Raw genomic sequence first — 13,111 nt, 5'->3', positions numbered from 1 at the left:
AATGACATCCTACAGTGTGGGAACAGCCTAATGCTCAGTGAGAGCTCTACATAGTCCTTTGTCACAGCTGCTTGCTTGCCGCTTCCTTTACTTCTATCAACGTATTTTAATGAAAGAAGCGTTGCCTCTAAACATCAGAAAATTATAGTGACGTGATCTGTTCCTTCTTTCCTTCTTCCTTCCCACCTGCAGTATGAACAAGAGATAGCGAAGCTGAAGGAGCGCCTGAAGGTGTCGAGTCGCCGGCTGGAGGAGTATGAGCGGCGACTCCTAGTGCAAGAGCAGCAAATGCAGAAGCTGCTGATGGAGTACAAGTCAAGGCTGGAAGACAGTGAGGAGAGACTGCGCAGGCAACAGGAAGAGAAGGACAGCCAGATGAAAAGTATTATCAGCAGGTAAGGCCTCTGAAAGTGTGGCACTGTTTAGGACAAGAAGCATGTGCTGTCTTTGACACTGAAGAAGGTAGTTGTGTGAGCATCTCAACATCTCTGGAATGATAGCATCCTTCCTTGGAAAAAGAAAAAACTGAGATACAGGTGTGGAAACTCAGCTCAGATTGCCAACAAAATGGAGGAAAAGAATTAGGAATTTTTGACTCTGGTCTCTGCTGTTCTTACAGCTGGTCTCTTTGCTTTGTTTGGAATCTGTTCTTCAGGCAATATGCTCCAGAGCAGTTGCATTTTTGGCAATGTCCACTTTGAGAATAATAAGGTTAGCCAATTGGGAGTGTCAGATGGAGAAATAAGCCTTTCAGAGTGCAGCAGAATTCTTCTGCAGAGACAGGACAAGCAGAGAAGTCAAATCCAACAAGCCAGAGTACCTTCAGTGCTCTGGAGTAGTACTGACCTGTCCTGATTTGTACCTCTCTTTGTGCACCAGACTCATGGCAGTTGAAGAGGAGCTGAAGAAGGATCATGCAGAGATGCAAGCTGTCATCGATGCAAAGCAGAAAATTATTGATGCACAGGTAAGGAGCCTTAGGATCTCCAAGAACCAAGTGTTCTGTGCATAGAACCCATTATTTTCTCCTATCCTCCTGCCCCAGCATTGTTATCTAGCTCCCAAGCCAGTATTGGCCCGTGGTGTTGCACATGTGACTTACTGCCTTCTAGGAGAGAATTGGGTTTTTAATTAATAAAGACTGTGCTGTCTAATGCCAGGCTTTGAGAAGACCTGGCAGCAAATCACGGGACTGACTGCTTCTCCAAAACCTCTTCTACTTCATGAGATCCCAGGGGGGGCAAATCAATAGTGATGCTTTGTGTAGACATTGTTCCAAGTGTGGGCCTGGGAACTCTGGAAAAGCTGTGCTTCATACCAGCATAGTTTAATTGCCATGTGCATGCATCTCAGCTATGCGAGCTAAAAGCACGGCTTTGAACGTTCCAGTCAAGAAAAGAGAATGCTTGCAGTGGAGCATTGCCCGGTGTAACCTCGTATGTGGCATTTCACCCCATCTGACTGTCCACGTCAGTCTTGGAGAAATGCCCCCTTCGCCACAAACCCGCGGTGCTTGTCTCAGTCAACACAAGTTAGCTTGGGGAGGTGGGACCCAGTGGGCAATGCATGTGGGTGTATTGTGTGGGATCATTTCAGCTTTTCTTCTGTGTCTGTGCTGATCCCAGAGAGCAAAGCTTGTACAACAGAACCCGAGACTGGTTTGGTGTCTGCCTGCCACGTTATTGTTTGGGATATTTGCAGTTGGAGGACATCTTTCCTGCTTCTGGGCTTTTCAATAGTTCCAACTGTAAAGTTTAGTAAGAGAGAATCTTTCAGATTACCCATTTCAGGAATGACCCCAGTTGTTTCAGAAAGTTCTTTCCCTTTATGTATAGTGGGGGAAATAAAAGCCTCAGCTGAATATTGTTAAAGATGCTACTGGTGTCTTTTGAATGTAGGTGTAAGTGAGCACAGAAGGGCATCCCCTGGCCATTTTTTCCTGCTGAATGGACAGCAGTAATAGAAACGTTTGAGCTTGCAAGGAACTGCAGGGAAAATACAATGTGGAGAAAAAAAAATGTGTTTTTAAAGGCCTGGTGATGTTAGAAGCGTATTTTTTTTTTTGCAGATTTCTTTTTGATAATCTGAAAAGTTCTACATTTTGTCTGCTGCCCCTGCCCATTTTACCACAGTCCTTTCTTCAGAAATGATGAGGGATGGATTTTTAGATCCATACTATCTAATCTGAATAAGTCACTTGCATACAATAGCACTGCACTTCCGTTATCTGACCTCATAGAATACAAAGAAAATCCTACTGGAATTACACCCTGCATATTTCCTAGCTACTGTGCAAGATGTTGTGCACAAAGACACCGGTGTAATTGGCCTTCCCAAGATGCACTCCACATGAAACCCTTTTTGTGAGGACTTGCACTCAAAATGTAAAGGGGAGAGTGCAGTGCAGGAGAGGGAACGGGAATGTAGCTGGTCACTTCGTTTTTTCATCACAGTGGGGGAACGGTACAGCACACTCCAGTCTGATCAGGCAGTATGACAGGTGGAAGCTGGAGTAGAAATTGAATGTGTTAGGCTACTTTTTGGAGAGCCCACACCCAGGACACCTCGTTGTTAGAACTGATGGATGGCAGCTTGTCTGAACAGCCACCTTCTTTTTGCAGGAGGCGATACCTTTTTCATCTGCCTCAAGAAGGTGAAAGGGACGCTGAGCAAACACAGGAAAATTTATTTTGGAGGGGAGGATTTGAGAGATTGTGACTTGAATAAGAAACTTGCCCTTCCCTTTGTTCTATCTCTGTGCCAGTGGGCTCTCAGCCTTGGTCACAGACCAGCAAGCCCGAGGGTGGCCCAGCCAGGTCTGTCAGTGTCACCAGCTGGCGGAAGGGACAGCTGCTGACTTCTGAAGGCGTCAAAACCTCCGGGCTGGAGAGGTGTGCCCCTTGATCCCACTTGATCAAATCATGCTTAATTTATCACTTGCAGTGGAAATTGTTGTAAAGACTGTAGCAAAACAGTAGCATTAATGATTCCTCTTATAATCTGATGCATTTTTTCTTCTGAAGTGCTGTTAGTTCCTTGAGCAAGTGAGGTCGTCAGCAAACCTTGACTGCTTCACTCACAACCAGCTCACAGGGAGGGCTGAAACTGAAAGGTAGTTAGCTGCCCTTTCGTGGGTTCCTGCACAGAAGAGGAAACCAGTGAGATTCAGAGCAGACGCCAGACGAGCCCTAGTGTTTTCTGGGTTATGTAGCAATCCTTCTAAGTCACACTTGAAAGATTTTTTCTTATTCTGTGATTCATTTAGCAAGGGGATATAGCAGTGGCTAGATAAGAAAAGGTCTTTTCCACAAGAGATTTATGGAGTGGAGTTGGAACCTGGCTTATCACACCTGTTTGAGAGGAGTGGCTGCTAGGAACCAGCAGTAACCCGGGCTGCTTCTGCTTAGTTACATCACCACGAGATGCTTTTCAGCATTTGCTCTTTAGCCTTGTGTCCAGGTGCAGCATCCAACGCTACACCAATGCACAGCCTTGTCTTCAGGATACGTGCCGTTGGCACTGGCTCTGGGCAGTGCCCGGCGTGCGCAGCGGTGCTGGAGGCTGCCTCCGAGCTGCCTCTGAGCATCCCTGGCTGAGCAGGGGAGGTCTGGCAGAGCTCTCTCCTTGGAGCTGCAAAGAGTATTAGCCCAGCTGCTATTGCAAGTGACATCTCCGCTGTGTTAAATTACAGGTCATAAATGGGGATGAGATAATTCAAACAGGCAAGTAAACCCAATCAGTTCTCTAGCTGAGCAGCACCCAGTCCTGGCCCAGAGCACTGCCCTCCTACCCATTCCAGCTCCTGCCACTCCCTGTGCCCAGTTCCCGTGTGGTAGACGTGTTGGGCAGATGGTATTTTCCTTTGAGCGAGAAGATGCCTTTAATTGCTGAGCTCATGCTTTTTAAGATGGACTTTCCAGGTGTAGATTCCCAGCTGTTGTGCAGGCTGGTACAGCGAGCACTCATCGGTGCCAGAACGTAACCAGCCTTTCATTTTTAACTCGCTGCAAAGATAGATTATTTAGAAAAAAAATATTTTTGAAATACATATTCCAAGTAAAATTTAGACCGAGGAGGAGGAGCTTTAACTTGCTGAAGAGCACATTTCTGCTAAGGCAGTTGTGTTGTTTTTGTTTTTTGTGGGATCTTTTTCACATTTCACATATTCCCCCTCATTTATTTGAGGGGAAAGGCTGAGGCCTTCAGCTTCTCCCTTGTCGATTCTCCTTGCTTATGTTGACTGGATCAGGGAAGGTGCTAGGGCAGGCCGTAGCCTGCCTCGCTGTTTGTTGACTTCTACCTCCTCCTCCATTTGCTCTGCTGCACAGAGCTTGGTCTCTCCAGGGCTGCAGCACAAGCAGTAGTTAAATTCTGCTTTGTTTTTACACCCTCACATTTACCCCTGTGGGGAAGCCCACTGAGAAAAGCCAACATTACTTGATTACAGCTGTACCACACAGCTGATGTGCTGGGATCAAAACCTCGAGGGGCTGGTGCAGCACTTTTGTCTCCTCAGCAGTTTGCCTGTACTGTCCCTTACTGTTTGTGCCTTCTGTACATCGTTTTTCTTCCCTTTTGTTTCTCAATGGGCTGGACTGGGAAGAAGAGTTCCTGCATGCAGCTTTTTCCAGTCAAGTAATAGATGTTTTTCCTTCACAAAGAAAAAAAAAGCCAATCAGCTGGCAGCACGAAGGGTGTATTTACCTGCTGCCATCTCTGCTGCCGCTGTGTGTGCATTTTTTTTTAAAGGGAAGACAAAAATTGCCATTTCTAATCGTGCCACCAAGTCTTCAGCTTGCCCCTCCAGCACTGAGTCCCTATGCAGATGGTTTATCTGTTAGTAGGCTGGGTTGCGTTGGTGGGTTTTCAATTTGATTTATTTTTAAAGAAATTCAGTGTATATCCTTTAGCTTTTTGCCGACTTTTGCTAAAAGGGGAGGCTGGAAGTATCAAAACGTGGGAACCCAGGATTCGGCAGAGCCCGGGAGCCCCTCTGAGCTGGAATGGGTCTAGGAGCAGTGTGTTCAGTGTTTGTTCTTTGTGTTCTGTCGATGGCATCTCCCCTCCACCCACACCGCCCCCTTTCTCCTTCACCTCAAGTAACCCCTTAGTTTTAGCTTTTGGCTGCTTCTTCTCTGTGTTGCTATTGCACCCTCACCCCTGCTGGTGACTGTAGGCTGCCATTATTTGCTTTTTTTATTATTATTTTTTTAATTTCAGACATACCATGAGTTTATTCTGAGCACATTCCATCCAAAATAGAGAGACAATGGCCATTAGATACCACCTGCACTTTTCTCTGCCAGATGAAACTTCCACCACTTTTATTTTCTGCTGCCTGTTTCTGTTTTTCTAACATATTAAAAAGAAATATTGGCTATTGTTGTTATTAACGCCAACACCCGTGCCCCCCTCTTCTCCCTTCCATGGCAAAATACCACATTTCCATCTGCCTCAGTCAGAGGCTGTCTGGATAAAGCCACTGTGACTGCACCAGTTCACCAATGTAACTTTGACTCACCCTCACCTTCCATCATGCAAAAAGGCCAGGAGGGCTGGACGGGCACGTGGAAAGCCCGCGGTGCACAGGGCCACGTTACCTCAAGAAAACAGAAAGAGGCAGACATCCCATTGTACCAGACAATGTTAGCAAAGCTGCCTCTGCCTAGAAACCATCTGAAGATACTGTCACAGCCCCGGGGCCTGGAAAATCCCCATAAAGCAAGCTTGTGGGGCAAAGGTGTTTTATTCGGGAAGGAGCTCTGACTTTGTGGGGTGTTTGTTGCAGGAGAAGCGGATCGTGTCCCTGGACTCTGCCAACACGCGGCTGATGAGTGCCCTGACGCAAGTGAAGGAGCGCTACAGCATGCAAGTCCGCAATGGCATCTCCCCCACCAACCCCACCAAGCTTTCCATCACGGAGAATGGTGAATTCAAAAACAGCAGCTGCTAACCGGGCAGATGCTGCCGGCCATCTCCCCAGGAGAAGGGCAAGAGGGAGCAGACTCGAGAAACTCCCCAAATAGCCCCCTTCCCCTTACAGGTTTACATAATGCTGCTAATAAAAAGGAAAAGAGAAAGAACTCTGAACGGTGGGCTTTAATTCCCCACGCAAGGCCAGGAGAATCGGGCTCCCGAGAACAAGTCCTTCCATATCACTGTGTAAATAGCTGGAGCTCTTGGGTCATGTACAGAAAATGCCGATGTAATATACCAAAAGGAAGTGAATACTGTAGATTTTTTTAATTATTGCTATTTTTATTATTATTTTTTTCTCTTGTTGAAAGCACTGCAGTCCTTGGAGGGGGAAGAGGGGAGTGTGAGTGCATGTGTGTTGTGGGTGAGAGCGAGCTGAGCAGTGGGTTACATTAGATAGCAGCTGTATATATCAGGCTGACTGATACAAGTACACGAGTGGAGTGAAATAGTAGTGAAATGAACTCTGTAAGAAAACTCATCTGCTGGTTTTATTCCCCTCTTCTCTAGCTGTTCTGTAACTGAATGCCAACTCAATAGCGAACATTTTAGCAAGGAAGTTGACTCTTGCTGGATCCTGTACCTACCTTGGGTAGGATTCCAGCAAAAAAAAATGTCAGTCTTTCTGAACAAGGTAAAAACTTGGAGCAGTGAGCTTGTTTCCTTGCATTTGCACACAGTCAGGCTCCCCATCAAAAAGACAGAGGGAATCTGCAGTTTTCAAGGTAGGATTCTGTCTTTTTTTACCCCAGTTCTAATGCAGTTTATATTTTCTGTTTTGAGAATTTACAAACCTGTAAATACCTTTTTTATTATTATTATTTTTAATTTCTATTCAATCCTCACTTTATGCACCATGCAGTGGCATCCTGAATTCATTCTCTGCACTCCATCAGGAACAATCAGGTTAATGCTCTGAGGAAAGAGCTAACCAAAGGGTGCCAATGCCCAGCAAAGTAGACTTCTGTATGCAAAATTTCAATTTTCCTAGCAGATTTCTTTATTTTAACTCTGTTTCATTCAGGTTCACTAGTTCAGCCACTAGCTTAACCTGTCGAGTTTCAATGAAAGATGCTTTCTGCACATTTTTGTTAAAAGATCTTCCATTTCCACTGGATACTTTTAAGGGTGATTTTTTTTTTTTTTAAGTGTTGTACACACCATCTTTTCTTAAGGAGTTTTGACTGAACTTTCACCTGTGATTACTTTCAGTTGCATTTCACAGAAGCGTATTTACAGGCTGTATGTCAGTGCGATTACGAAGTGCCCTTTTCACGGAAGATAGTGACATTGACAAATAGTAAAAGATTAACAATAAATTGCACAGTATTGCCAATTCTCATGATTTTATCAAATGCCCCAATATTTAGTCTGAGGTTCTTTTAAAGTCCCAGATTCTAGAGGCAAGCAGTAGTGTGCCACTCTTGCCTTTCACTTGGTGGTATACATCTCTAGCCCCCAAACTCTGAAAGTAAATAAAAATTTTGCAACAGCAATTCAAGTTTTAATTTGCAGGAATATACTAATAACAGTGAATATGATTAACTGTTCAGATAAGTTTTGGAAATTGGAAATGCTGACGTCAAAAATGGGACAAAACCTCCAAAGGATGCCTTGAGGTGGGATGTGTTTAGCAAAAACAGTTCAGGCTTCAAGGAGGAACAAGTTAATGAGATGAATATGGGGGTACCTGCCTGAAATTGTGCAGCCTATGCTAGGGACAAGGTCAGAGCTGATATCTCATTATCCTTTCTGGCCTTAATTTATGAATCTCTCAAATTGTACTACATTAAAAATGTAGCAATTTCTAATCCGATTCCATGACTGCTTGAAACGGACCCATGTTGCCTTGAACATGAACAATTGGCAATACTGAGGACCCAAGTTCAGTGTCTGTTGTCAAGTTTGTTTGTTGTTTGCAAATGAATTAATCTTGCCTCAGTGGGCGAATTTCAGTTTGTGACAGAGCACACTACGTTAACTGTTATACCTTGATTATTGTGAGTTAAGATGCTTTGGTTAAACATTGTCACACAAGTATGTTACGTTACTAACTATGCATAAATACAGAGACCACATCTCCTGCACTGTAGGATGGATGAGGAAAATGTGTGTGAATCTCTCTTCACAAGGCTGGTATTTGCATCTAGAGGAGACTTGTCTGCAGTGAGTTGGGATTTATCTTCAGTGCTTAGTTCTTTCAGATCAAAGCCTCTCTCTGGCTGCTCGAACGTGACGTGGTGCTACAGGCCAGGCAGCATCCTGCTCTGCTTCTTGGCCTGTTGTAGCCAAGTCAGCACTGTCTTTGACGCCCCCAGGGCAGTGCACTGCATTTGCTCAGTAGTGATTTCTTCTCGATACTTTCCAAATCGTCTTCCAGCTCTGGGTAACTGCTGACCTCTGTTTATTTCCTCAAAGTGTGCCTTTCAGTTTCTCCTTTCCTTCCTCCTTCATGCTTCACAGCCGTAGGCACTCTTGGTGTGTAATAATCAGACTTGTGAGTAGTTCTCTCTTTTATAAGAAACCTTTGCAATCCCCCTTTTAGTTGAGCATGTTTGTGTGATTTGCATCTCCCCTTTGCTATGTTCCTAACTACACAGCTGCATCTTGGGCAATTTGTTCCCCGAAGTAGCCTTCACAGATGGCCACATGTATCGGTTGTTAAGTACCCAGGGCAAATAGCATGGGTGTTCTGCGACTGAGGCATGAGAGCAAGCAGTCCTAGGAACACATTGACTAGAACAAGGCAGATGCAGGTATGTCATGCTTGCAGCATTAGTGTAGCATTAATTTGGGAAACACATTTCACCAGAGCTCCCCAGCTTCCTGGTGGTCTGTCAGAGAGCACTGGCTGCGCTGTGTGGCTCAGCGCTGAAGCCTACAAGGAGTCCCCTTTGGTTTCTGCAGAGAAATGCAATAGAGCAACATTTCACTGCAGATTTTGTTTTAGAGGGAAATTTAACCAAGGTTGATATGTTTTAGTGAGCTCTTCAGGGCTGTATCATTCTGAATGATGCACCTTCTCCTATGTATTTCTTAAGCAATTAGACTGGGAAAAGTTGCCGTTCTGAAAGAGTCTGACCCATTGATACCATAGTCAGCTAGTTTGTAGGCCAGTTGTTTCTCTTCTATTTCAATTTCTACCCTCAAGTGCAAAATACACTCCTCTCCTTGTGCAGAAGAGAAGCTGCCTGTTGACCCAAAAGGAGGTGAAGGTTGCAGCCTCAAAATGCTGCAAGACTAAAATTGATTAGTTGCAGCACAAAACATTCTGCTCCTGAGTTCAGCAGGCAGCTGTCTCTCCTAGTTTGTCACCAAGCAGCCTTCTAGAGAAATTTTAAGCTGCTTCAAGCCGACAATATGTGAAAATGCCAGCTTCTATTCTGTCCAGTCTGATAACATTCAAGTGGTGCTAAGCCACGTGGCAGCCAAAAGGTCTGTCTGTTTTCAAGCAAGAACCCTAACTGGGCCTGATCTCGTCTGTATTAAGACTAATGCCAGTGGGTTTCTGCAGCAGTGAAAGAAAATAGTGGAAAAAATTGGATGATAAGCATTATAGACCTTAAGTTTTGGTTCATACATTCAGCAAAAGCATCTGGCTGCACTAATGCTATTGCAAGCAACTGCTGATATCATTTAGAAACAGCCAAAGTAGCGCAGGAAAAAAATTAATAACCTGTCAGAGTAATACTCGTATATTCCTAAGTCCAAAACAGAAAAGTTGTCCCTTGCTGGCCGCGTTACTCAGTGCTGTTCCAGGATGACTCTCCCCAGACCGCAAACCCACCCGGCCTTCTGGGTTATCCATGAAAGCTTGGGGTTTCCCTGGCAGGGCAGGGAAGCAGCAGCGTTTTGTAGCACCGTGGCCTTTTGCCACGTCATATGTGGTGTCTGTGGAGTGTGTGCACAACACAGGGTGACCAGAGTGCTACAGGATAGGTAACTGAGGAAGCCCAGCCTTGAGTGGTGTCCTGTAAATTCCCCTTTTTTAAGGGGAATAGGCACGTTTCACATCCAGGAGGTACCAACTATTACATCCCTGGTGTGTTGGAAATGCTATGTGTAAAAGCACAGATTCATACAGCTACACATTTTGCAACGTTCCTCCCCAGGGGAATAACTCTAAGCAGGGGATCCAGAGAAGCGTGGAAAGAAAGGGATGTGTATGTTTTCTAGTTAGAAAATTTGAGCTGTATCCAGTAATAAATTCTGTATCCATCTAATAAATCATCAAAAAAAAAGGATTTTATTTTATGTTCTTGCAATTGCTTTGGTTTGTCTTTTTTACAGCATATATTAATTTCATGTTTTAATGCTTGCTTTAACCCACCAGCTTCTAACTTCATCTGAAAACTCAGTGATTGAAGCCAATCAGTTTTATAGCAGCACCTGCGGAGTGTGCCAGCAATATTTATCTGCTGAGGTCACCATGTATGTATGAATCCTGTTTGTGTTCTGCGAAAATGTCTGTGTCATTTCTGGAGAACAATCCCTGTCCAAGTTGAACCGTTAAATGTAAATAATAATAAAATCTGTGATTAGCATGGTCAGTCACGGGTATCCAGCTGAGTGTGACAGAGCAAAAAGGGTTAAATTTAGGCCAATGCTTTTAGGTATTTCCTTCCCCACAGTAAGTTAACTCCCATGAGAAAGAGCATGTCATTACAGATCATGCCTGCCAGGAATCCTACCTGTAAAAATAGATTTTCTGTCTCAAGGGCCTTAATAAGAGTGTTACTACACAGAACTGTTTTGCAATGATAGCTCTAAATAATTTATTTTTTATTTCAACAAAGTACACCTTAAAAAGTAATAAACTTGTTTTTCAAGCCGTATTTTTATGCTAGTAGCACTGGACTGTTTGGTCTCTGAGATCCATTTCTGCATTTCATTGCCTGGGTTTGTTCTAAAGAAGATTTATTTTTGTTCTGTGAATAATTTTTGAAGGTTCTTGTAATATGTACAGATATAGATACATTTGAGGTCTTTTATTGATATTCCTACAAAGAATACAAATAAACTTTAACTTTAAACAGTTTGGACTCAGTAAACCTATGCTGATTTCAAATTCTCTTCTGTCTGCTCTCAGGTTGTTCTTGTGTTTTGTGTAACTTAAGAGGGAGGAGGGAAACGCGGTGTAACTTAATGTTTTGGGACAGACTGCATTTGACACCTAGAGCTCTCGGAGGGGGTCCGTGGCTGAATAATTCCTTTCTCATGTTTCCGTGGATGTTCTGATGGGGTGGCCAGCCCTGAGCACTGCCTCCCCCTGCCAGCAACCTCTCGCTTTCTGAAGCTTGCGGTGCTGGGAGGTGCCTGGCGTTGTGGAGTGAGAGAGCGACAAGCTGTGGAGACATGGAGAATTGCTGGGTGCTGCTCTGGGACAGGGGATTTTTTTTTTGTGTAATAGTAAGTGGTGGGAAAAAAAAAAAAAGCTACCTGGTATTAATTAATGTATTTATGTGTCTCATACTGGACCAGTGAATGTGACCAATTTTCTTGCTCGGTCAATTCCTATTTTACAGGTTCTTACGCACCAGCTCAAAGATGCAGTGTTTGAAGTATGGACATACAGAGGAATATTTATTTCATAACAAACATAAAATGCTGGATTCTAAGTATTTTTATTTATCCTTTCATATATGTAATGGATCTTGTATACAGTGAGTCAAAAAACCCTTTCTTATTGAATGTAAAATCTATAAAAGGGATGTCTTGCTATGATATTTTTTTTTTCATTTTACCTGCTATTATTTTTTCCACAGCTTTGAAGCCTGCAAAACACACACAGCAAACTTCTAGTTGTTACTGTGCACCTCCACCCTGGCCCTATACTTTGTTCTGTTCAAGTGCCCTGCGTGTTGTGCCTTGTTCTTGCTTAGGCTGTAAGTTTTCCATGCCAGGATTGTCTTCCTGCGTGTTTGTACAGAACCCAAAACAGCAGGAGCCTGATGCTTCTGGGCACGAGGGCAGCACAAACAACATCTCCGAAGATGGATGCAGCTGTAGATTCCCACACCCGTGTCCTGTCCATTTTGCCAGCACCCACCCAGGAGAGGTTCCTGCTCTTCTGGGGTAACTCTAGGCAGTGTGCAGGGGGAAAGCCAGGCCCAGCTGCCAGGATGTGACCAGGCAAGGCAGAGGTTGGTGAGACAAGGGGTAGGATGATGGAGCCCTAGTGGGGCACAGAGGTCTCAGTATCAAGTTTACCCTCCTGGCTTTGGAATGGGGAGAGGGGATGGGACAAAAAATCCAAATGGAAGAGGGATGGGCAGGGAAAGGCAGGGCTGGGAGGAAGGAGGCGCAGCATGAGGGTGGTGGTAGTGAGGCAAGGAAGAAACTGAGGGAGAGCAGCAGGAGCTCTGCACAAGTGAGGGCTAGGACGGCACTAGGAAAATACATTCAGTGCTTTGGGCTTCTCTGTAGCTATCCAAAGCATCTGATAATGAAGTGTTGTATCCTACTGAGGATGTTAAATTCTGCTTTACCTTGGATGTGCTCCTTACTTTTACTGTACAAAGCTGTATGTGAATGTGCAAATTTTTCTCCCATTTTTAGACCTTTGGATAAAATGTGCAGGGTTCTGAAGCTTGTCCTCAGCACTCCTGTAGTTCCCCTGCTAAAGCCGGGAAATTGTTTTGGAGAAGCTCCCCTGCAAGACTCTTCCTGCATAAAGGATGCAAGTGTAAAGCCTTTGATTTCCTGTGTGTAAGAATGTGTGCTGCTGCTTTAAGTAATCAGCAGCTGCTGCTTAAATCCATTAGCAGGTGGAATACCAATTTGCTTACACTGAGATATTAGTCTCATGAGGAGAGAGTCGTTGCTCATACTAGAATCCATCTCACGTTGCTGTCCTTCACCTTTCTCCTTTCACAGATTAAATATCCTCATGTCTCCAGAAGATGTATTAAATTCCTGCTTTTTGCTGTTAGAGGTGGATCAAATGTCTTGCTTGTAGACGTGAAGCCTGGCTACCCCTCAGTTCTTGTCCTTGTCCTTACTAAGCTCTATGGGAACATATAATCCTGCTGATGAAACTGGAAATGTGAGTTCTGTGGACCTGAACCCACTTTTCATTACACTGAGTCAGCCCAGCTCAGTAGCAGAGCAGCTTTGGCTGAAGTCGGGAGGAATT

General features: G+C 44.4%; 1 protein-coding gene across 10 annotated transcripts in view; it reads left to right on the top strand.

The window, feature by feature from the left end:
* The window catches only part of RASAL2 (RAS protein activator like 2), a 174,704-nt gene extending 163,693 nt beyond the window's left edge, over positions 1–11,011 (top strand). For 7 of the 10 annotated variants that reach the window (XM_084526877.1, XM_084526876.1, XM_084526873.1 and 4 more), the window contains 4 exons: positions 193–395; positions 880–967; positions 3,692–3,722; positions 5,789–11,011. In XM_084526877.1, coding sequence (XP_084383003.1) covers positions 193–395; positions 880–967; positions 3,692–3,722; positions 5,789–5,931 — 465 coding nt within the window. In that variant the 3' untranslated portion in view covers positions 5,932–11,011. The remainder of the gene's footprint in view (positions 1–192; positions 396–879; positions 968–3,691; positions 3,723–5,788) is intronic. The other 3 variants (XM_084526875.1, XM_084526874.1, XM_084526872.1) reach the window with 1 other exon arrangement.
* The last annotated feature ends 2,100 nt before the right edge of the window (positions 11,012–13,111 follow it).

The sequence above is a fragment of the Aythya ferina genome (genome assembly GCF_964211825.1).
Source record: "Aythya ferina genome assembly, chromosome: 8".
In the NCBI taxonomy this organism is placed as follows: Eukaryota; Metazoa; Chordata; class Aves; order Anseriformes; family Anatidae; genus Aythya; species Aythya ferina.
The sequence above is the reverse complement of the archived record's forward strand: the minus strand, read 5'-3'. Positions and strand labels throughout refer to the sequence as shown.